Below are 23,264 nucleotides of genomic sequence, written 5' to 3' on the forward strand. Positions count from 1 at the left end.
GGGGGGGAGAAGGGACATGGGAGGAGGCACCACCAGTGCGCCCCCGTGTACCGCTGAGCTAGTGCAGGGCGTTAGAACCAAGAGGGAAGGTGCTACTTGAGGAACACGAAGAGGACATATTAAAGATAAACCTATAGCCACTTGTCGGGTGAGGAGGTTACTGACATCATAATAGGAGAGCCGCCGGGCCCTCGGGGAATCGTAGTCCCCCTGCGGGATTCTGAGAATCAAACCATAATTCCCAGCTCAGGAGAAACTGGAAGGACCTGTTATGAAGGTATGCTGTAATTTTTTCCATGCTTGCGAGGTACCATACTTTGTTGATGACTTGTTTGATAGGGGGGGCCTCTCTCTGTTTCCATTGGCGGGCAAGTGAGCACCTGGCCGCATTTAGGATCTGCGTCAGTAGTTTACTGGAGTTTGGAGGTGCGTTGGCAATGGGGAGACCTAGCAGGAAGGACCAAGGATCTTTTTTAACCTGGGTCTGGAGTACTGTGCTCAACAGGCGTGCAACTGCGTCCCAATATAGTATAATTTTAGGGCACGTCCACCAAATGTGGAGGAAAGAGCCGTGGCCACCGCATCCTCTCCAGCACATGGGTGATGAAGAGGGAAACATTTTGTGGAGTCTAGAGGGGACAAAATACCACCTGTATAGGATTTTGTATGCGTTTTCCTTTACTAGGGTTGAGATAGAGGACTTCGCGGCTGCAGCGAAGATGTCCGACCAAGCGTAGTCCTCAGGCACCGGACCGAGGTCCCGTTCCCACTGGAGTATGAAAGCCGGGGTCGTCGTCTGGTCCCCTGTCTGGAGAAGGGAATACAGTAGGGAGATGATTCCGCGTGCGAGCGGTTTATGATAGCAGTAGGATTCCAAAGTGGTGAGAGGTTGGAACGGGGACGAGCTCGTTAAAGAGGTGACAAAATTACCAGATCGTTTTCTGATACTCGCCTTTACTCGGTGATTATGTTGTTCTTGGAAATCTACCCCTCCATCTCTGTCATCAGAACCCATTCCAGAACCTCTCTCGACCTCCATGGTACTCTCGCCGGAACAGACTGCTCTGGTCAACATCATGGTCAACAGGAAAATCCGGATCACAGTCTCTTGGGGCAAGTCCATCTTATAGGAGGAAATGGAGAAGAATGAGAAGGGGGAAAGAAATAATTGAGGGAGATGGGATGGGAAGTGGAGAAAAACAATAAAAGGGAACAGGGAATCGACAACTGCCTCCGATCTTATTATTCTCAATGCTCAGGTGCCGTCTCGGTCCTCCTGAAACAGACACTCCAGTGATACAACTTCCTCTACCGTCTGTTCTTTATCACGGGACCTCTCTGGATCAGCAACCTTCTTACAATGGGACGAATGAACCCAAGTCTCTCTCTCGGCAACCTTCAATGCTGTCGTGCTAATCAATAAGACTTGGTATGGTCCTTCCCATCTGTCAATAAGGCAACCTGAGCGTAGAAAATTCCGTATCATTACATAATCCCCAGGTTCAATGTCATGACAATTACTATCTGGCAGATCAGGAATCACCAACTTCAAATTGTCATTCTGATTTCTTAGCTGTTTACTCATCTTAACCAAATACTTTACAGTCACTTCATTGTTACACTTCAAATCATCCTGAGGGTTAATCATGACATGCGGTTGTCGACCAAACAGAATTTCAAAAGGGGACAGATTAAGAGGGGACCTGGGAGTGGTTCTGATGCTGTATAATACAATGGGCAAAGCTTCTGGCCATGTCAATCCTGTTTCTGCCATAACTTTGCTCAATTTATTTTTAATAGTGCTGTTCACTCTTTCTACCTTCGCACTCGCCTGGGGGCTGTACGGAGTGTGCAGCTTACTATCAATTCCCATCAATTTACACATTCCTTGAAAGACATCACCTGTAAAATGGGTACCCCTATCACTTTCAATTATTCTAGGGATACCATATCTACACACAAATTCCTGTACAATTTTCTTAGCAGTAAACATTGCGGTATTTGTGGCCGCAGGAAGAGCTTCGACCCAATTTGAAAACACATCTATACAAACTAGTACATACTTCAAATTTCGACAAGGGGGTAATTGTATGAAATCAATCTGTATTACCTGAAAAGGGCCGCCTGTAGGTGGGATATGAGATGGTTCTGTTGGTATTGCCTTTCCGATATTCTTCCTCAAGCAGGTGAGGCAAGTCATTGCCCTCTTTCCCGCATGGGAAGAAAATCCTGGGGCGCACCAATATGCTCTTACCAACTTGCACATCCCTTCCTTGCCTAGATGAGTCAGCCCATGTGCTGCTTCTGCTAAACTTTGAAGGTATGCTCTGGGTGCCACTGGTTTACCCTGTCCATCTGTCCAAAGTCCTGAGGACTCCTGGCCATATCCTTTTGCCCTCCAAACTGCCTTTTCCTGTGTGGAACACAAATTTTGCATTTCACACAATTTCTGTGTGTTGACGGTATTAAATACCATCAGTTGTGTGGTGTCTGTTTGTCTGGGGGTACCAGCTGCTAACTTAGCAGCTTCGTCTGCTCGGCTGTTACCAAGTGATACCGGGTCTTGGCTATATGTATGTGCTTTACACTTGATAACAGCCACTCTGTCAGGTTCCTGTATCGCTGTTAGAAGCCTTTTGATGTGAGCTGCATGCGCTACCGGTGTACCAGCTGCCGTCATGAAATTTCTGAGGCGCCATAGGGCTCCGAAATCATGGACTACTCCGAAGGCGTATCTAGAGTCGGTATAGATATTGGCTGTTTTGCCCTTAGCCAATTCACATGCTCTGGTTAGGGCAACCAGTTAAGCAACCTGGGCTGAGTGAGGTGGGCCTAGCGGTTCTGCTTCTATGGTGCCTTGGTCATCTACGACTGCGTATCCAGTACACAAGTCTCCCGAGTCCGTCTGTCTGTGACAACTACCGTCAGTGTAGAAAGTAAGATCTACATCTTCCAGTGGGTTGTCACTGATGTCAGGCCTTGCCGTGAAATTTTGGGTCAAATATTCCATACAATCATGCGAGTCAGTGTCTGTACTAAATCCTCCTCCATCACTCTCATCCCCCACCCTTTGTGCTTGTCCAGGCACACCTGGGAGATACGTTGCTGGATTTAGTGCACTGCATCTCGTTATGGTGATGTTTACAGGGGCCATTAGTGCTAATTCCCACCTTGTAAACCGTGCGGATGAGACATGTCTGGTTTGGGCAGAATTTAGTAAGGCTGACACCGCATGAGGTGTATGGATTGTGAGGTTGTGTCCTAGCACTACATCTTCGCTTTTCGTTACTAGCAATGCTATTGCTGCGACACTTCGCAAGCATGTGGGGAGGGATCGCGCTACCGTATCTAGCTGAGCGCTGTAGTATGCTACCGGCCTGCTGGCATCACCGTGCTTTTGGGTTAGGACGCCTGCCGCGCAACCAGCACTTTCTGTTCCGTACAGCTCAAAGGGTTTCCCATAGTCTGGCATACCTAATGCTGGTGCCTGCGTTAGGCACTGTTTAAGTCTCTCAAATGCCATCTCTGATTCGTCTGTATGCGAAATCCGATCAGGTTTGTTTGATGAGACCATCTCCTGCAAAGGTAATGCTAGAATGGAAAAACCTGGGATCCAGTTACGGCAATACCCACACATTCCTAGAAACGTTCTGATCTGTTGCTGGGTTTGTGGCAGAGTCATGTCTCGAATTGCTTGAATTCTATCAGCGGTCAGGTGTCTCAGTCCTTGTGTCAGACAGTGTCCCAGATATTTTACTTTAGTCTGGCATAATTGCAACTTGTCTTTGGAAACCTTGTGTCCTGTGTCTGAAAGATGAAACAGGAGCTGTTTCGTATCTTTCAGGGACGCTTCCAGTGAATCTGAACATAGTAGTAAATCATCCACATATTGGATCAACACTGATCCACTCTCTGGTTGGAAAGACTGTAAACAATCATGCAAAGCCTGTGAAAATATACTTGGACTGTCTATGAAACCTTGTGGTAATCGAGTCCATGTGTATTGGACTCCTCTGTATGTGAATGCAAACAAATATTGGCTGTCAGGGTGCAGAGGTACCGAGAAGAAGGCGGAGCAGAGGTCAATAACAGTGAAAAATTTCGCAGTGGGAGGGATTTGCATAAGGATGACAGCTGGATTTGGCACTACGGGGAACTGACTCTCAACTATTTTGTTAATCCCCCTTAGATCCTGCACTAGCCTGTAACCCCTCCCCCCACTCTTTTTCACAAGGAAGATGGGACTATTGGCAGTGCTGGATGTTCTTACCAGAATGCCCTGTTGTAGCAAGCGCTCTATTACGGGGTATACTCCTAACTCCACCTCTGGCTTCAGAGGGTATTGTGGGATTTTTTGGAGCTATCCTACCATCTTTTACTTGCACAACTACTGGAGCTACGTTTGCCATTAATCCAGTGTCTTGTCCATCTTTAGTCCAAAGTGACTCTGGTATTTGGGATGTCATTTCTTCTACCTGGGATGAACTCCTATTTATCATAACAGTATGTGACATTAATTTTGATGGGGAGTCTAGCATGTCTCGTACTTCCTGAGCGTGATTCTCAGGTATGTCTAAGAATACACCTTCAGGAGTACAATAAATGACACACCCCATTTTACACAATAAATCTCTTCCCAGGAGATTAGTCGGTGCCGATGCAGCCAGCAAAAAGGAATGCTTGGTATGCAAAGGCCCTATTGTAATCTCTGCTGGTTTGCTAACAGGGTAGTGCTGTACTACTCCCGTTACTCCCATGGCTGGAATTGTTTTACCAGTGGTTCTCATGCCCACTGTCGAATTTATCACTGATTTGGCCGCCCCCGTATCTACAAGGAAATTTAATGATTTACCAGCTACATCAATTGTGATCTCGGGTTCACTTCCAAGACTTGCAATCAATTTCACTGGCTGCAGATTACAGGTGTGGCCACACCCCTATTGGGTATGGTGACCTCCCTGAATCGCGCTGGCAGCAATTACTTGTGGTGGGGGTAGATGGGAACTATCAGAGATTTGCCAGTCTCTTCTTGGGGGATACCTTTTTGTTTCCCCTGCATGTGGCTCATAGCTCCACCCTTTCGGTCCTTGATCCCAATGTCTCGTATCAGGTCGGTGTCTAGGGGATTGATATGAGTTTTGTATTTGTCTTGCTTTACAATCACGTGACATGTGTCCCTCTCTGTGACAACTATAACATTTTATACCTCTTGACTTACCCACAGGGGTCACAGTTCTGGGCTGAGGTGGCCGGGTAGTGAGGGCCTGTATGCTTACAGCCATTAACTTATCACTCTGTGACTCCCTGTGTCTGATGATATTTCGATCATGCCCAGCAGCAGCCTCTCCCAATGCATCCACCGACATACCTCTCCAATCAGGCCTAGTGGTTTGTATTCTATTCCTTAAAACCTCTTTTAGACCGTCCATTAATACTGAAACAGCTAATTCCCTGTGGTGTACATTAGTTTTAATGTCATCTATACCAGTGTACCTAGCCATATCCTGCAGAGCCCGGTGAAAATACTCTGGTGTGGATTCACCTTCTTTTTGTTTTATTGTAAAGATTTTATTCCACTTTACTATTGCAGGAAAATATACCCCTAACTGTGAGTTGATTCTCTTTACATTTTCCTGATTATACTCGTCTGTTAGTGGTACTTCCTCATCTAACTTGCAATCAGCGATAAACTTTAACGGATCAACACTGGGGGGTAAACATGCCCTCAAAACTGTCCTCCAATCTTTGTTATTTGGCTCTGCAGAATTTCCTAGCTCCCTAATATACTTTTGACATACAACGTAAGTCTTTCCTAGGATCAGGGAATTCAGACATCATTGATCTTAATTCTGCTCGGGAAAAGGGACAGTGCATGGCGATGTTCCTGACAGGAGTTGCCCCTGAAGTGTCAGTTTTCCCATTTGGCACTGCTATTACCCTAACAGGATTAAGTCCAACAACATCATTCTGAGTAGATTCTACAACATGTGGTGAAATGGTTTCAGCATAGTGTATGGTGCCGTACTTACCAGTCGATACGACCTCACCTGTCCCTCCGCTAGGGGCCTTTGCTACTAATCTTACGGGTTGGGTCGTGCCTACTGCTGTTTCTGATATGGTGGCTGCTAGGGAGAGTGCTGATATTGTGGGCTCATCCTCTTGGTCACAATCCTGGGGAAAGTTCAAAACAGGGTACAACTTGCACGGATTAGTGTTAGCATTAATTACTTTGGTTACATTATCCTTAACTTCTACACATTTAACATAACCCTGAGTGCCATTCTCTGCAACCAATTTCTCTCCAGGTATGTATGGTGGTGGGGGAGCAGTGGCTATCAGTTTCCTGATAGGGTTAGATCCAGTGGCTTGCGCCAACCCCCTTTGTATTTCACCTTCCTGTTGCCACAATGTTAAATAATCATAATGTCTAATACGCCTTTTTGAAGATTTAATCAGGCAAACTCTTCTCCTTAAATTCTGCAACACTTCTGGGTTAAAACTACCTACCCGGGGAAACTTTTCCCCGTCATGCACAGTCATCCTTTCCCATTCATTGCACAACATTTCTGTGTGATGACCATATTTCTCACACATGATATACCTTGCCGACCCGATTGGTCGGTTTACCAAATCAACCTGAACCTGGGTTGATCGCCCCTTACCTGAACAACTGGCCCCCATCTCTGCAGGTGCTGCTTTCACTACCTCTGACTTCAAATCAGGGTCTTCTGCAACCCTTACAAAAACCAAGATGCTCGGGGTAAAGCTGCGGTGGGGGTTTTGCAACGAGGTCCGCCCACTTAACTCCGCCCACGCTGGCCAATACGGCGACCAAAGTTCCCAGAGGTTCCGTACCCAACCTAGGGCACCTAAGTACGTCTACTTGCTCGGGCGTGTGGGAGTGTCTTACCCTCCCCAGCAAGTATCAGTCGCTGGAATGTCCCTGAGTGATCAGGCTACTTCCCTTAAAATAAAAAAAATTACACAAATCACGTTAACAATGTGCAAGCAGCGTTCTTCTGAATTCAAGACACGCTGATGCACACAATCACATGCGGTACAATCGTATCTGCACACAAGCAACTAATCTTATGTGCGGAACGATCAGTGGAATCGAAAATTTCGGCTGCGAATTCCTTCAGCAATGAGCTTCTTTGGCCTATATGGGTCTAGCACCAACCCTCTTCGGTTGTGCTTCTCTACTTCTAGTCTGCTGTACCTGAACCTCCTGGTCCTTGACCTCCTGGTCTGTTATGTACAGCAGACTCTACTGCTCATAAATGTGTCGAGATTAACAAGGGACGCCTCCCAAGCAACCCCACGCTATCACTCTCGCTGGTGTACCTTTCTACTGGCCTATGGTTCCCACTTCCGTAATAAAAGAGAAATCTTATATATACACACTCTCTTACCACATGTACACTTTAATTTTTATTTCTGCGCAGAAATCCTTTAATTCGGTATTAGCCTAACCCAGAAGAATTGCAACAGAGAAAGTCTTTTTCTTTTAACTTTTAAACTTTTGGATTTGAGATAAATTTGTGTTATTTTCGCGTTACTTCCTTATCGCTTACTAAACAATACTATCGTGCGGTTTGTATCATGTGGGCGTATCCGTACGCTCCGTTGCGTAATACACGCTCCGTGCGTCGACCCTTGCTGCGTACGCCCTGCCCTTGTAAGGACACGTGTACACAGACCAAGTACGTCCACAGTTACACACTACACGTTTATCAATGTGAATGATCTTTAACAGTAATCCTTCACTGACCACCACTCAAATCTCCCTTGTATTCTAGGCGAGATTGTGTGCGTGCCTTTTACAATTATTCCCTTAAATATTACTTTTAACTATTAATAACAACAAATGTCTCAACACGTTATCACTAATGTGTGGCAATCAGGAGAATGAAGTACGGACAAATAATACTAAACAAGGAATACAGGTGTGTGTGCTTATGCGTACGTTCGCAAAACAGAAACTAACCAGGTTTTAAAAGACAATAACGTACTGTTCCTACCTTTTGGTTCCGGATTCCTTCAGCACTCCTTACTAAGCGAAGCAGACGCTTATCTGGTCAGCACTACGAGGAATATTACCTCCCGCCTTTTGCTGACCGATAATGTCTGCTGGAATTACCTAGTGTAGATATGTGAAGAGCGGGCGAGTCCCCAATTGATAATGCCACTTATATATCCTATATTAAACACGCTAAAAGGTTAATGAACACGGTACGCAATTGGCGTATGGAATACCGTAAGAGTACGCACGTAGCGTACAAACACTTAGCCGTGGACGAGACGCACGAGCGGCACGTTCGCTCACGGCTTAAAGCGTAAAGGCAAGCACGCTATAGGCTGCCGACTAACGTAATGATACGCTAGCAGCGTAGCGGACGCTCGAGACCACGAGGAGATCACGAGCGGCGCTGACGCTCATAGAGTTAGACCTTTGTAACAATATCATAAACAATGTACTTCAATTGTAAACCTTTGTGCAGTGATGAGGTGATTAAACACAACACAGTGAAACCTTGTTAGTTTAAAAGCTGTATGAGCGATTCTTACGCTCTGAGAACCCTTTAGTAATATAATAAACACTCTAATACCGGTCTAAGGGTCCAACACCTTTAAGGGAGAGAATGAACGTTCAATTGCAAAAGAATAACACAATACAAGTTATACACTACCAAGATAACATAAAATACCTAACCGAATTACTACACATAAAATACAATAAAGATACAATTACATTTAAGGGGGAAGGAGAGAGAGAATGGCTTACAACAAAATAGGAGATAAATATGGTTGCAGAGAACTTACGCACAAGGGGAACAATCGCAAGCGCCTTTCTGGATATCCAGCTCCCGATTATCAGTGATGAGAACCGTTGAAAAGAGTAGAGAGCTGGACCAGATCGGCTTGTCTTTATATACACTTACACACAGTACAGTACAATGGTCCCTACATTCTTATTGTTCATTGGACACAGGAATTCGTCTCTGCATTATAACAAGAGGTCATAGGTTGGTTCATACAGGTGGGTTGTGACTATTTCAAACTGCTCAGGTGGGAGGGAAACTGGGTTTCCCGCCGCATGGGTAATAAAGTGCAAATATAGTAAATGTCCATAAACTTCTTATGTCCATAACTATACGCACGAGCGAGTAATCCGCTTCAAACCAACACCGGAATATTGCTAATTATATTCTCTTCCGATGGATACTAAACACCACTGTGTAACCCCTGTCTGACCCTTCGTATCAAACAAAGAGGAATCTCTCTGTCCCCGAACATGCTATATTAACTAAACTTTCAGATTCTATCAAAGGGACCATAATCTACAAAATACATTATATGACTAAAATATGTTACGATTGAGTCGCCCGCTAGACGAACACAAACTCTACCGTAAATGCGCATACCGCGCGCCCGCGAGTGCACGCGACCGCGAGTATACGCACTCACGGGAGGGCTCATGCACGTGCAGCGGGCACACGCATGTGGTACATATATGGCAATGTGCAGCGTGATATTTTTCTGACTTTGACACTCTGGACCCATCTCAAGCTACAAAAAATCATTATTATGTCACCTAAACAATGCAGCAAAGGCAGCTATTCCTGTTTACTGGCGCTTACCCTCCGCCCCAGCGGTGCTAGACTGGTTCCATAGGATTGACCTTTACATGGAAATGGACGACATCACGAGCTCTGTAAACAATGGCTACACACGTTTTAGGGATACTTGGTTTAGGGGGATGACATTCAAAGACTCTTCTGTATATCGGGAGATCCTCACTAATAGCCGTCATCAGTTCCCCTAAGCATCCCCAGCTGGGAACTTCTTGTATTAGTTTCAACCACATAGATTTTACTCTTTCTATTTCTCACAGGGTTCGGATCAGGTCTTTTATTTCCCCCCTCTCCTCTCTTCCTTTTCTCAATTTCTTTTTGTTCTATTTGTACTTTTCGATCTTTCTGTGGATTTGTTTCAATTACTCTGATTGTTTTGTTTTGTTTTTATTATATTTTTTGAAGCCTGGTCTGTTTATATTCTTGCTCTCTCCATGGCAGAGTAATTTTTTTTTTTTTTTACTGTCTGATTAACTGTTCTGGTGTATTATCTGCTGGTCCCCAGACTATTAAACATGACTTTGGCCTGATTACGGTTTCTGACGCTAGTACAAACTATTGCTGTTATATGTATTTACTTTTTGTTATGCAATAAAAACTTAATTTGCACTAAAAAAGTTTGGGAAACACTACACTATATACATTCCATTGGATGTCAACTTATTACAGTCTCTATTTAGCTGAACATGATTTAACCCATATTACATGACTGCCATGTAAGCATACTAGTGAGAAAGAAAGTCCTGTTGCTTTCAGTTTTAGCTTACTGTAAATAAGTAAATGTACCAAGCTGTAGGAAATCCAGTGTGTCACCATCCTGGAATAGTTTGTCTTGAGTTCCTGAATATCTTTTTGTCTCCTCGCTTTTGTCATACAGAAGCAGTATGTTGTCCAAAACATTGCCTTCAGAAACTAATGGATCAGTATTGGGCCATGCTTGACTAGGGAGTTAGGTTTGTACTAACTTGCCCAATTTCTCACACTACACTGGCTGACAACAGTATTATCTTCTCCACAGAGACACTGTCCTGTTGCTATTACTTAAGTAAACAAATTATCCAAGCCTTTGGAAATCCGACATGTCACCATTTTGGAATCTTATAGTTTTGTCCTGTACAGTCTTCACACTTTTATGCTTTTCTCAAGCAAGGCAGTGAGTGTTGTCCTACACATTGCCATCAGGAGAGAGTAGACCTGCACTGGGCCATTTGAGGCAAGGGGGAACTCCTATATTTCCACGGAAATCTGCAGTTTCCAAATGTGGTAATCAGCCAAGAACAGTGTCCTTTTGTAGCAATACTTCTCAACTGCAGCCTAGGACAATTCTTGTAAGCCTAGTCAACACTGTTCAATCTTTCTGATAAAGAGGACTGTTTTGGGAATCAGAACTGAATATTCTTCGGTAAGATATGAGGAAATGGTACTCTCAGACAGAAAGCAGAACCGATGCTATGATAACAGCAAAAGACAAGAACATATTTACATAATTTATCTTCCTAATAAATATTCAAACTTTGTTCCCCGTGCCTGGCTGCACAACACAATATGAGCATAAATATTTTACTGTACTGTAAAATGTCATAACTGATAGCCCTGGGTTCCTGTTTTCTCCATGTGTTTAAATCACAAGTTTTCAAATACTAGGGATGCAAGGTGAAAAAGAAACTGGGTATACTTTGGGGATGTAGTCACTTTATCGGCTGTCGGGATCGCAATGCTCAGGAGACTAATGCTGGAATCCCGACACCCACCCGGAATTCCCACACAGTTGGTGGATCCACACCACCAACCGAGTGGGAATAGAACCTCCGTTATTTCAAGTGCTGTGTAGGATGGAAGTGTGACCGGATGATCACCAAATCTTGTTACAGTATACCACTGCTTATTTAAAATGATATGATAATATATAAAATGTGGTGGTATATGTGATCTATATATGTTATGTTATGCTCTAATTAAAGGTGTTTATACAAATTGACATGATTATGAAATGATTTTGTGGGCCATATAAAGTTGTCTTTCCCAGTGTGTGAGGGGCTCACCTGTTCAAATAAATATTTATGACATGGTAACTTTAATGGTTAGTGTGCGATTAGATTTGCATGTTGTAAGTTGCTCTGAGCTGAGGTCACTGAAGGTGGAGACAACATAAGTCCAGCTATTAACCACTCAGGAAAATACTTGGGTTTATTTATAAAGTACGGGTTGTAAAAACCCTGAGCATCTTATCATGTTTATGCATAGTACAAGCATTGCTCTTGTGAATATTGGGCATAAACATTCTCAGGAGCTCCGGGATTTGCAATCCATCGCTTTGCCTTGGCCTGACATACTTGCAATGTGTATGGGAAATGCATTCTTAATGTATTGTAGACCACTATTTTCTGCAGCACTTTACAGAGAATAGTTGGCAATTCACAATCAGTCCCTGCTCTAGTGGAGCTAACAATCTATATTCCATACAACAGGTACATGCACACACATTCACGCTACGGTTACATTTGTTAGGAGACCATTAACATACCAGTATATTTTTTCTTTTCTCTGCAAAACTGCACTAAAAGTAATTCCAAAATTGAGTGTATGGACTAAAATAGGCCATGTACTGTTAGGTAATGAGGCTAAAGCTTTCATTCCTTTCTGTTTCTAGAAGGCCCAACCTGTCTTCACTGCAAAACAAAAGGGTCAGTTCCTTTCAAATGCACGTCGTGTGACTTCTTCTGTTGCAAAGCCTGCTGGGAACAGTTGATTAAGGTTTGTCAATGTTATGTTGGGGGGGGGGGGGCTGGTTATTTTATTTCTCTAATTCTGTGATATCTACAGATTTCCAATGTTTCTGTCTTTCACATCCGTCATTCTGTATATTTGTGTTCCAGGAAAACAAACCATGCCCCTCTTGCAGAACTAGCATCACAAAGCGACACCTAGGACAGATATTCTTCCTGGCACCGTCCTGAGGTCAGCAATAAGACGAAAATGGATCTGCGCACTACTGGAGACTTTTCTTGCATTACAGTTCTCCATGCTATTACTGTGGAATATAACGATATATGGTGCCTGCTGGGGTCACTTCCCAACTTTTCAGTTCTAAGGAGTATCTACAGTCATATAAAGGAAAACTTGACCCTCTGCCATGCCCCCTTCTACCTGGTCCCAAAGATTCTGCTAGTTTTCCTATTGCAGTTAACATGACTGAAATAATTTTTATATACAAAGAAAAAACCTCTTCCGTTAGCCCCGAGTAACTGCAATAAGAAGCAGAGCATGTTGTACCAGATGATGAAAGGGGACATGTAAAACTAGTAATCCCTTATAGAGGATTTTACTGTTCTAACACTTGAGATTTATTCTATTTTATTATAACAAGACAGTTATATCACACCGTCTATGCATATGTACAGTTTTATACATGGTCACAATGTTTTTGCAAATGTGTGTCTTGATCTTAAACTACAGTCTAACAAGACTGATAGATTATTGTGGGATACAGTTAATTTGCCAGCGTTCAGGATACTGAACGCACAGGGGCTATCCCCACTCATGGGTTTCCACAACACCCATAGAGTGGGAATAGAACCTGTGGTGAGCCACCAAGCCCGCAGTATGGCGAGCGCAGTGAGCCGGCAAGGGGACTCTCTGCGCTCGCCCTGCTGCTGGCATACTGGTGGACGGATGCCGTTGTCTGTATACTGACGGCTGGCATATCATACTGATCCCCTTATTATATGTGATAAGTGGTTACTGATGAGCATAGAATGGTTCGTGCTGTTCAGGGAAAAGGGATATCATTCATTTTGAATCTGGGTCCAATGAACCGGTTTTATTTCTTATTCTGGAGATCTTTCCAGATAAAAGGGCCAGAAGGTAAATTTGGGTAAACGATAGGGAGAAGTACAGTAGGATGCGACAAATCTGTGAATATATTTTATGCTACATTATTAACAAATGCACAGTGTGCAGACACAAAAATACATTGAGCTGTGCTTGCTATTTATAGCATTTCAGTGTTTTATGTGTGTAAATTGGGTGTGGTTCGTTTTATCGACAGTGTCTATGTCGACAATGTTTAGGTCGACCACTATAGGTCGACAGTCACTAGGTCAACATGGATGGAAGGTCGACAGGGTTTATAGGTCGACATGTGCTAGGTCGACAGGTCTAAAGGTCGACATGAGGCATTTTTATTTATTTTTTGGTCGTTTTCTTCGTAGAGTGACCGGGATCCCAAATTAGTGCACCGCGTCCCCTCGCATGGCTCGCTTCGCTCGCCATGCTACGGGCATGGTGCCTTCGCTCCGCTACCACTTCGCTCGGCACACTTTACCGTTCCAATCGTAGTCCACGTGGATCGTTAAGTATGAAAAAAACAAAAAAAATGAAAAACTCATGTCGACCTTTAGACCTGTCGACCTAGCACATGTCGACTTAGAAACCCTGTCGACCTTCCATCCATGTCGACCTAGTGACTGTCGACCTATAGTGGTCGACCTAAACATTGTCGACCTAGACACTGTCGATCTTCAGATCGGATCCCGTGTAAATTTGGGGTCTAAACTTGAAATAAATTTGGCAGGTAAAAGTATAATTCATAAATAATGCAAATGATATATACTGACACTGCTGCAAATTTTATATACATTATGCTGTCAGTTTGTTGGCTGCTTGTTTTCAGTTTGAGAGTGCTTGTTGTAACTTGCTATTTTATAATTAAAGATGCCATTTTTTCAGCAAATTCTGAGATTGTGTTTTTGAAGGCGACACCGATACAAATTTGAGAATTTGGAGCTAGATTGTATTTTAAAATAGTTTTAAATTTGGTCATTTTATAAAAATATTTGTTCAAGTTAAACCTATTTAAAATGTATATTTGTAATACAGCTTATTTTGTGTAAATTGGTAACAAATGATTTGTGACAATTTAGAAAAACTACACAGCAGATACAGTTGTACTCAAAAGATCAGTATGTATTTTGCTGTCCCGTTAGGACAGGTGAAGAGAGAGGCTTGTGAGGGTTTTATTTTGCTGGCTTTTAAATAGCCCTTACAAGGAGTGAGCTCATGTATTTGAACTGTATATTAATGAAGTAGAGCACAATGTTGAAACCTTATTGATTGTGTATAGGCATATGCAGAGAATGAGATAAGTTACAGAAGAGAAGTGTTATTGATGACAGAAGAAAAGCCATTGAGTTTACATGTCCCCTCACTAAGGAATTGCAGCATGAAATCCACTTCTACTATTCTTTTGGCAAAACAGGATCCTATCACATGACAGGTAGCTACTGTCACATGATACATATCGCTGTGTTTGTGTGAGCCAGCATTTGATTTGCATGATGGTTGTTGTAAGAGGGACTATGCACAGTACAGCATCACCTACAGGCCAGGGTAAAAGGAGCACCAATTGTCACATTTATACACCTAAAAGCAATGGCGCTATGTACCCACACTTTATCACAGCATTTGCAGATTCCAATCATAGAAGAAGACAAATTTGCCCTCCTGAGCTTAATTAATATATTAACAGGGTTTAGGTATTACCTTTTTCGTTCTGACCTGAAAAGAGCATTGAGTACAACGCTGCCTAATATGTATTACAAGCATATTTTGTCATACGTCCTAGAGGATGCTGGGGACTCCGTAAGGACCATGGGGTATAGACGGGATCCGCAGGAGACATGGGCACACTAAAAGACTTTGACTGGGTGTGAACTGGCTCCTCGGTCTATGCCCCTCCTCCAGTTAGACTCTGTGCCCAGGAGTGACTGGACACACACTAGGGGAGCTCTACTGAGTTTCTCTGGAAAGACTTTTGTTAGGTTTTTTATTTTCAGGGAGACCTGCTGGCTACAGGCTCCCTGCATCGTGGGACTGAGGGGAGAGAAGTCAGACCTACTTCTTCTTAGTTCAAGGGCTCTGCTTCTTAGGCTACTGGACACCTTTAGCTGCAGAGGGTTCGATCACTTGGTGCGCCTGGCTGCTTGTTCCCGGAGCCGCGCCGTCAACCCCCTCACAGAAGCCAGAAGAAAGAAGCCGGGTGAGTATGTGAAGGTCAGAAGACTTCAGTGACGGCAGAATACTTCCGTAACGGAGGTACAGCGCAGCGGTCGCGCTGCGCTCCGTGCTCCCACACACCTTCGGCACTCACAGGGCGCAGGGCGCTGGGTGGACGCGCCCTGGGCAGCAAGTTACTGATGGTCTCTCCACTGGCACAAGATCCATATTCGGTGCCCGGGCACCGTGTACGATACCCCCGCCAGTATATGTATAGCAGCGGTCGCGCTGCGCGCCATTGCTCCCACACACCAACGGCTTTACAAGGGTGCAGGGCGCTGGGGGGGGGGCCTGAGTGGCAATATATTACCTAAAATTAGGCTGGAAAAGCATGTATACAGTGCATAGGCACTGTATACGGACCCCTGCCAGCATAAAAATATATATTTATAGCGGGGCTGAAGCGTGCCGAGAAGGGGCGGGGCTTAGCCTTCGCAACAGATTTCAGCGTCATTTTCTCAATGTCCCCGCCAAAAGCACTGTATACAGTACAAACGATGGGGGGGACAGTTTTTTAGTGCTTTATAAAGGAAATATAGCACTATTTTAGAAATGGTCATCTAATCCTTGTGTTGTGCATATTTATCTGTGTGTTCCCTGTCAGATATACCCACTATAGCTTTTTAGTCCACATATGTCGACACAATCGGCTGTGGGGATCACTGTCGGCATCGCCGGCGCCTGTGGGTACTTGATTCGGTAGATGCAGTATCAGCTGGTCGGTAGTTGTATGCTTATCAAAAGTAAACACTGTATGGGAACCACAGTAGTATGTGGGTGACCCTGTCGGCACCAACTGTTATTACTGGGTGTAAATTAACGTGTAACTACCTTATACCTGTATATATATTTGTGTATATGTATGGTACGGTTCCCTGGGCCTGTAGCTCGAGCACAGACATGGTAGTATATGTGGGGGAGTGTTATTAAATGTATTTATATATACTTCCCTCGGACCCCTCGGGGTTGCAAGAATGTTATTTTGCCTGCTTACTACTCCCTGCTGTCGACGAATACTAGGTTTTCTGTCGACCATAATGTTTCCTGGTAGATCCACACCTGGGGAATTCAGTACATGGTCATACACATTCAGAACACATTAATGTCACTGGGGACCCGAAGGTTCCGGACAATCCGTTTATATGTATTATATATAGAGAGATATATATATATATATATATATATATATATATATATATATAGATATATATAGATATTTAGGATATGGGTGTAATTGTGTATTACATTATGTATATTCATATTATGATTTATAATGAATGCTGAGGTAATAGTATTCCTTCTCATGTGCTGGTCGCTCTGTTGATAAAGCTCTAGGTCGGCCGTGACGAGTTGGTCTCAGATCCTCTCAAGGAGTCCGAATGTTTATTCTTTTCCCGCCGCGGATAGAATACTATGAAAGTCAACTCCTGGTCGACACGGGGCCCTGTCACAAAGGATCGCATACAGGAAGCTAAGTGATATTTTATTTCTATGCTTTGGACTTATTTGCATTACATGCACATGAGGGAGTGTTTATATTCGGAAAGGCATCCAATAGAATTACCCTAAAGAGAGAGGGGATGTTCCTTCTGTTGCTTCTTCTCTATAACATTGCGGCAGGCTGCCGTGCGTATACAGGAGGTGTGGCCGGGGGAATGCTGAGGCTGACTCCGAGAGATACTGGAGTTTTTCCCGGTGACGGTGTACCGCAGTTTGGGGATGCCTCAGTTCAGTCAATCTCAGCGGATACTGCTGGTAAGTCTAACTTTGTGAGTTAGTCTCCTTCACTACGGTTGGTGACGCATTCTTTTGTGGGATGCAGTCGTTTTAACCGTTCAATACAGTTCTTTTTTCCTTTTCTGTGCAGACAGTGGATGGTGAAAAGGTAAGAGTTCTGCAGCCTTGTGTGGTTCGCAGAAGCGGATGTCGTTTTCTGTTTCTACCACATCCACCACATGCCGCTGTCTGGCTGGAGTCCACTCCGGTGGGAAACTCGTCTACTACTTTTCAGTCAGTCCAGGAATAGACTAGGACCTGTGAGTTAATTATAGAATCAAAAGGGGGGACATTCTGGCGTTACAGATGTTTCGCCGCACTGATTTTTCTAATAGATCTTGCCGTTTCCCCTCCGGAAGGGGAGGTAGTATGCGACGCCATACCAGAGGTGCGTCAGGTTCAGGGCATTGTCCTGCTGTCCCTGGTTTTAGAAAGAAAAAAAACAACTAAGAGGTTTAAATGCGTTGTTCTCCGCATTCAGATTATCTGGGTGGATACTCAGGATTGTCTTTGCCATTTCACCGGAGTGATGGCAGTGTGATGGTATTCTTTCAATAGTAAGAGCCATTGATGTTCTGTACTGGGACACTCTCCTGATTAAGGCGAGGTCAAGACACAAGTGGTGCAAATCGTTGTTTTCTCTCTGTCTGTTCTTCAACACAGGGGAAGGCTGTTGTTCCCAACGACGCAGGCGTTGGAGGTGGGTATAAGAGTAGATACGGAACGGTTGAAGTTCTGTGTTTTCCTGTGGAAAGAGATCTGAGGACCCGGAGTCGGATCAGATTTGCAGTGACAATCCATCAATATGTTCCGTTGATGAAGAAGATCGGTGCGGTCTAAGAGGCCTTTTCGGTGAGCAGGTTAAATGCCAGACTGGTTTTCACGGGGCCGGTTAGAAATGTGGTCCGGGTCTCACCTGCGCATGCGCCGGAATATAATCCTAGTGGCCAGGTTTTCGCTCCTATGGTGTTGGCTCAGTTCTCACCTCCTAGAGGGACGAAGGTTCGGAATACAGGATGAGATCCTGGTGTCCATGCATACAGATCTCCGAGACTGGGGAGCAGTCCGTGCAAGGGAAATATTTCCAGAGGAAAAGGTCAAGCTGGGAAGCTTGTCTGCAATAAGCTTTCTTGAATTAAGAGCTATTTTCATTGAACATATGCTTCGTGATCTGCCTGTGTTAATTCTGTCGGACGACTTGACAGCAGTGGTGTAAGTAAGCCGCTAGGGCAGAACAAGGAGCAAAGCGGCGATGGCAGATGCCGGGAAAAAGTTTTCCGCTGGGTGAAAAGACTGGTAATCGCTATATTTGCAGTCTTCATTCCGGATGTGACCGACGGAGACTTAGATTCCTCTGCAGACACGATCTCCATCCGGGAGAAATACGGTCGTCATCGAGAAGTTTTCACTGAAGCGACAAGTCTTTGGGGACTGCCTCAATTGGACATTTTGGCGTCTCGCCTCAAGGAGAGATCTCAGTGATATTGTTCCAGGTCAGAAGACACTCAAGCTATAGCAGTGGATGTCCTCGGGACACCTTGTGTGTTTTCAGTTGGTCTATGTGTCCCCTCAGTTTCACTCTTCTGAAGGTGATAAACGTAAGAAGAACAAAGGTTCAGGTGATCCTCATTGTTCCGGTCTAAACGAGGAGGGCTTGGTATCCAGTTCTTCAGGATTTACTCATAGAAGATCTCTGGCCTCTTCCTCTACGTGAGGAACTGTTACAACAAGATCCGGGCGTGTATCAAGACTTACCGCGGCTGCGTTTGACGGCGTGGCGGTTGAACGCCATATCCTACCCAGAAAAGGATATTCCCAGTGAAGTCGTTTCCACACTTCTTCGGGCTAGATAAGAAGTAACGGCAAAGCCTTACCACCGTGTTTGGAGAAAATGTGTGTCTTGGTGTGAATCCAAGAAGGCTACTACGGAAAGTTTCAGCTGGGTCGTTCTTCTCCATGCTTTGCAAGCCGGTATGGGTGCAGGCATAAAGTTAAACTCCATTTCAGTGCGGGTTTGGCCTTAAAAAAATTTCTTTCGAGAAAGAATTGGCAACCTTTCCGGAAGTTCGGTCCTTCGTGGAAGGAGTACTGCACATCCAACCTCCATTTGTGCCCCCATTGGCACAGTGGGACCTTGACGTGGTGTTGCGTTTTCTTGTGTCAAACTGTTGGAACCTTTATGAAAGGTTGTGTTAAGAATTCTCTTTTGGAGAGTGGTCATGCTTTTGGCTTTGGCGTCCGCAGGGCGGAGGTCGGAAGTAGCGGCTGGGTCTCACAAGAGCCCCTGTTTGATCATCCAGGTGGATAGAGCGGATTTGTGAACTCGGATAATAGTTCTGCCAAAAGTGTTTCGGGGTTTCGCAGATACCTGCTTATTTGATGCCTGTGGTTGCTTAAGCATTGGCTGATTCAAGGTCTCTCGATGTAGTCAGGGCTTTGAATATTTATGTCGCCAATTTGGCTCAGGTTGGGGAAACAGGCTCTGTTTGTCCGGTATGCCCCAGCGTGATTGGGGCGCCTGCGTCTATGCAGTCTGTTATACGCTGGATCTGTGATACGATTCAGAGTGCTCGTTCTACGGCTGGATTGCCGTTACCGAAGTTGGTGGAGACCCATTCTGCTAGGAAGATGGGCTCTTCGTGGGTGGAGGCCCGAGGAGTCTCGGCGATTCAACTTTGCCGAGCGGTTACTTGGTCGGGTTCAAACACTTTTGCTAAGCTCTACAAGTTTGATGCCCTGGCTGATGGAGACCTCATGGTTGCTCAATCGGTGCTGCAGAGTCGTCCGCACTCTCCCGCCCGGTCTGGAGCTTTGGTATAAACCCCATGGTCCTTACGGAGTCCCCAGCATCCTCTAGGACGTATGAGAAAATATGATTTTAATACCTACCGGTAAATCCTTTTCTCTTAGTCCGTAGAGGATGCTGGGCGCCCGTCCCAGTGCGTACTGTCTCTGCAGTTATTGGTTATGGTTACACTCTTGTGGTGTTTCTTTTCTGTCAGGCTGTTGCTGACGTTGTGCATGCCAGGGCATGCGGTGTCTTATTATTGGTTGTGTTGACACACTGGTTGTGTTACATATTCTCTCAGCATGGGGCTGTGTATTATTCATGCCGTTGGCTGTTATTCTATTGAATGCCACGTTCTACGGTGTGTTCGTGGTGTGAGCTGGTATGACACTCGCCGTGTTTACACAATAAATTCTTTACTCAAAATGTCCGTCTCCCTGGGCACAGTTTTCTAACTGAGGTCTGGAGGAGGGGCATAGAGGGAGGAGCCAGTTCACACCCAGTCAAAGTCTTTTAGTGTGCCCATGTCTCCTGCGGATCCGGCCTATACCCCATGGTCCTTACGGAGTCTCCAGCATCCTCTATGAACTAAGAGAAAAGGATTTACCGGTAGGTATTAAAATCCTATTATTATCATCCTTTATATGGTGCCACAAGAGTTCCACAGTGCCTAACAAAGTACATAAATGGGCAAAACAAGAAAAACAGTGACTTACAATGAGGGAAGAGGGCCTTGCTCGTGAGAGCTTACATTCTAAAGGGGAGGGGTAGACAGACAAGGGTGACACAGATGGGGTACAGCAGAGTGTTAGGATCTAGATACTGCTGGGTTTGATGAAGAAGTGGGTCTTTAGAGCCCATTTGAAGTTTTGTAGAGGTGGAGCTTTCCAGAGATAGGGAGCAGCATGTGCAAAATCTTGGAGGCATGAAATCAGTTGGCAGGAGAGGCGGCATTCATTTGTGAAGCGAAGAGGACAGGCGGGAGTGGAAATGGTGATAATGTCAGAGATGTAAATGGAAAAGGAATGGATGAGTGTGAGAAGCTTAACTTGGATTCTGATGTGGAAGGTAAGCCAGTGTAGGTCTTGAATGGGGGGCGGCAGACATAGTACTTTGGAGAGGAAGATGAGACGGGCAGCAGCATTTAGGATAGATTGGAGTGGAGAGAGCCATTTGTCAGAGAGGCCAGATAGGAGGAGATTATGGTCGTTCAATTTGGAGATGACCAGTGAGTAGATGAGGGTCTTAGTACCATCATGGGGAGAAAGGGTCTGATCGTGCTAATATTTTTGAGATGGAAACAGAAGGACTGTGAGAGGTAATGAATGTGTGATTTAAAGGAGAGGGAGGAGTTATAGGAGAAATTGCTACATTTTGGACACATCAAATTCTAGATCATAGATCATTTGATAGCCATTGAAAAGATGGACATATCAAAAGGTAAATGACAAACTAATAGAGAAACTATAAGTTTGTATGAGGTGATAATGTGATCGTTCAAAGGTGAAATATCCAGAGTTTTCTATAAAGTGAAAATAACTATACCACTTTTTTATTTTTAGAAATCCAGTCCACAGCTGGAGTTCATTCAGTCGGGTATATATTCATTTACCATGCAGGTTACAGGATACTCTTCCTTCTGTAGGGGATTGCACTGATATTTATATTTTTATACAATGAAAAGAAGTATATGGTGCATGCATAGTTATACACAATAAGGGGTATATTTACTAAAGGTCAATTTTCATCGATTTTTAATCCATCTTAATCAATGTTGTGTTTCGGGGCTAAAACACACGCATTTACTAACATGAGTTTCTCTAACGTCCTAGTGGATGCTGGGGACTCCGTAAGGACCATGGGGATAGACGGGCTCCGCAGGAGACATGGGCACTTTAAGAAAGAATTTAGGTACTGGTGTGCACTGGCTCCTCCCTCTATGCCCCTCCTCCAGACCTCAGTTTGATACTGTGCCCGGACGAGCTGGGTGCTTTTCAGTGAGCTCTCCTGAGCTTGCTGTGAGAAAGTATTTTGTTAGGTTTTTTATTTTCAGGGAGCTCTGCTGGCAACAGACTCCCTGCATCATGGGACAGAGGGGAGAGAAGCAGCCCTACTCTCTGAAGCTAGGTCCTGCTTCTTAGGCTACTGGACACCATTAGCTCCAGAGGGATCGTACGCAGGATCTCACCCTCGCCGTCCGATCCCAGAGCCGCGCCGCCGTCCCCCTCGCAGAGCCGGAAGACAGAAGCCGGGTGAGTATGAGAAGCAAGAAGACTTCAAATCGGTGGCAGAAGACTCCGTTCTTCACTGAGGTAGCGTACAGCACTGCAGCTGTGCGCCATTGCTCCCACACACCTCACATACTCCGGTCACTGTAAGGGTGCAGGGCGCAGGGGGGTGCGCCCTGGGCACCATTTGGAACCTCTTTTTGGCAAAAGTAAACATATATACAGTTGGGCACTGTATATATGTATGAGCCCCCGCCAAGAAAATGCATATTTAAGCGGGACAGAAGCCCGCCGTCAAGAAGGCGGGGCTTCTTCCTCAGCACTCACCAGCGCCATTTTTTCTCCACAGCTCCGCTGAGAGGAAGCTCCCCAGGCTCTCCCCTGCAGATTCACGGTAGAAGAGGGTAAAAAGAGAGGGGGGGCACATAAATTAGGCGCAAAAACACAATATAAACAGCAGCTACTTGGTTAACATTAAGGTACTGTGTTATTCCTGGGTTATAGCGCTGGCGTGTGTGCTGGCATACTCTCTCTCTGTCTCTCCAAAGGGCCTTGTGGGGGAACTGTCTTCAAAAAGGGCATTCCCTGTGTGTGTGGTGTGTCGGTACGCTTGTGTCGACATGTCTGATGAAGGCTATGTGGAAGCAGAGCGGGAGCAAATGAATGTGGTGTCTCCGCCGACGGCGCCGACACCTGATTGGATGGATATGTGGAAGGTTTTAAATGATAATGTTAATTCCTTACATAAAAGGTTAGAAAAAGCTGAAGCCTCAGGACAGTCAG

The 23,264-nt window shown here is 44.8% G+C and overlaps 1 protein-coding gene across 3 annotated transcripts in view; it reads left to right on the forward strand.

The window, feature by feature from the left end:
* The window catches only part of RTEL1 (regulator of telomere elongation helicase 1), a 435,638-nt gene extending 421,942 nt beyond the window's left edge, over window positions 1–13,696 (forward strand). For all 3 annotated transcript variants that reach the window (XM_063959152.1, XM_063959153.1, XM_063959154.1), the window contains 2 exons: window positions 12,286–12,389; window positions 12,512–13,696. In XM_063959152.1, the coding sequence (XP_063815222.1) occupies window positions 12,286–12,389; window positions 12,512–12,592 (185 nt within the window). In that variant the 3' untranslated portion in view covers window positions 12,593–13,696. The remainder of the gene's footprint in view (window positions 1–12,285; window positions 12,390–12,511) is intronic.
* Window positions 13,697–23,264: the final 9,568 nt, after the last annotated feature.

The sequence above is a fragment of the Pseudophryne corroboree genome, chromosome 3, assembly GCF_028390025.1.
Source record: "Pseudophryne corroboree isolate aPseCor3 chromosome 3, aPseCor3.hap2, whole genome shotgun sequence".
NCBI classification, from domain to species: domain Eukaryota; kingdom Metazoa; phylum Chordata; class Amphibia; order Anura; family Myobatrachidae; genus Pseudophryne; species Pseudophryne corroboree.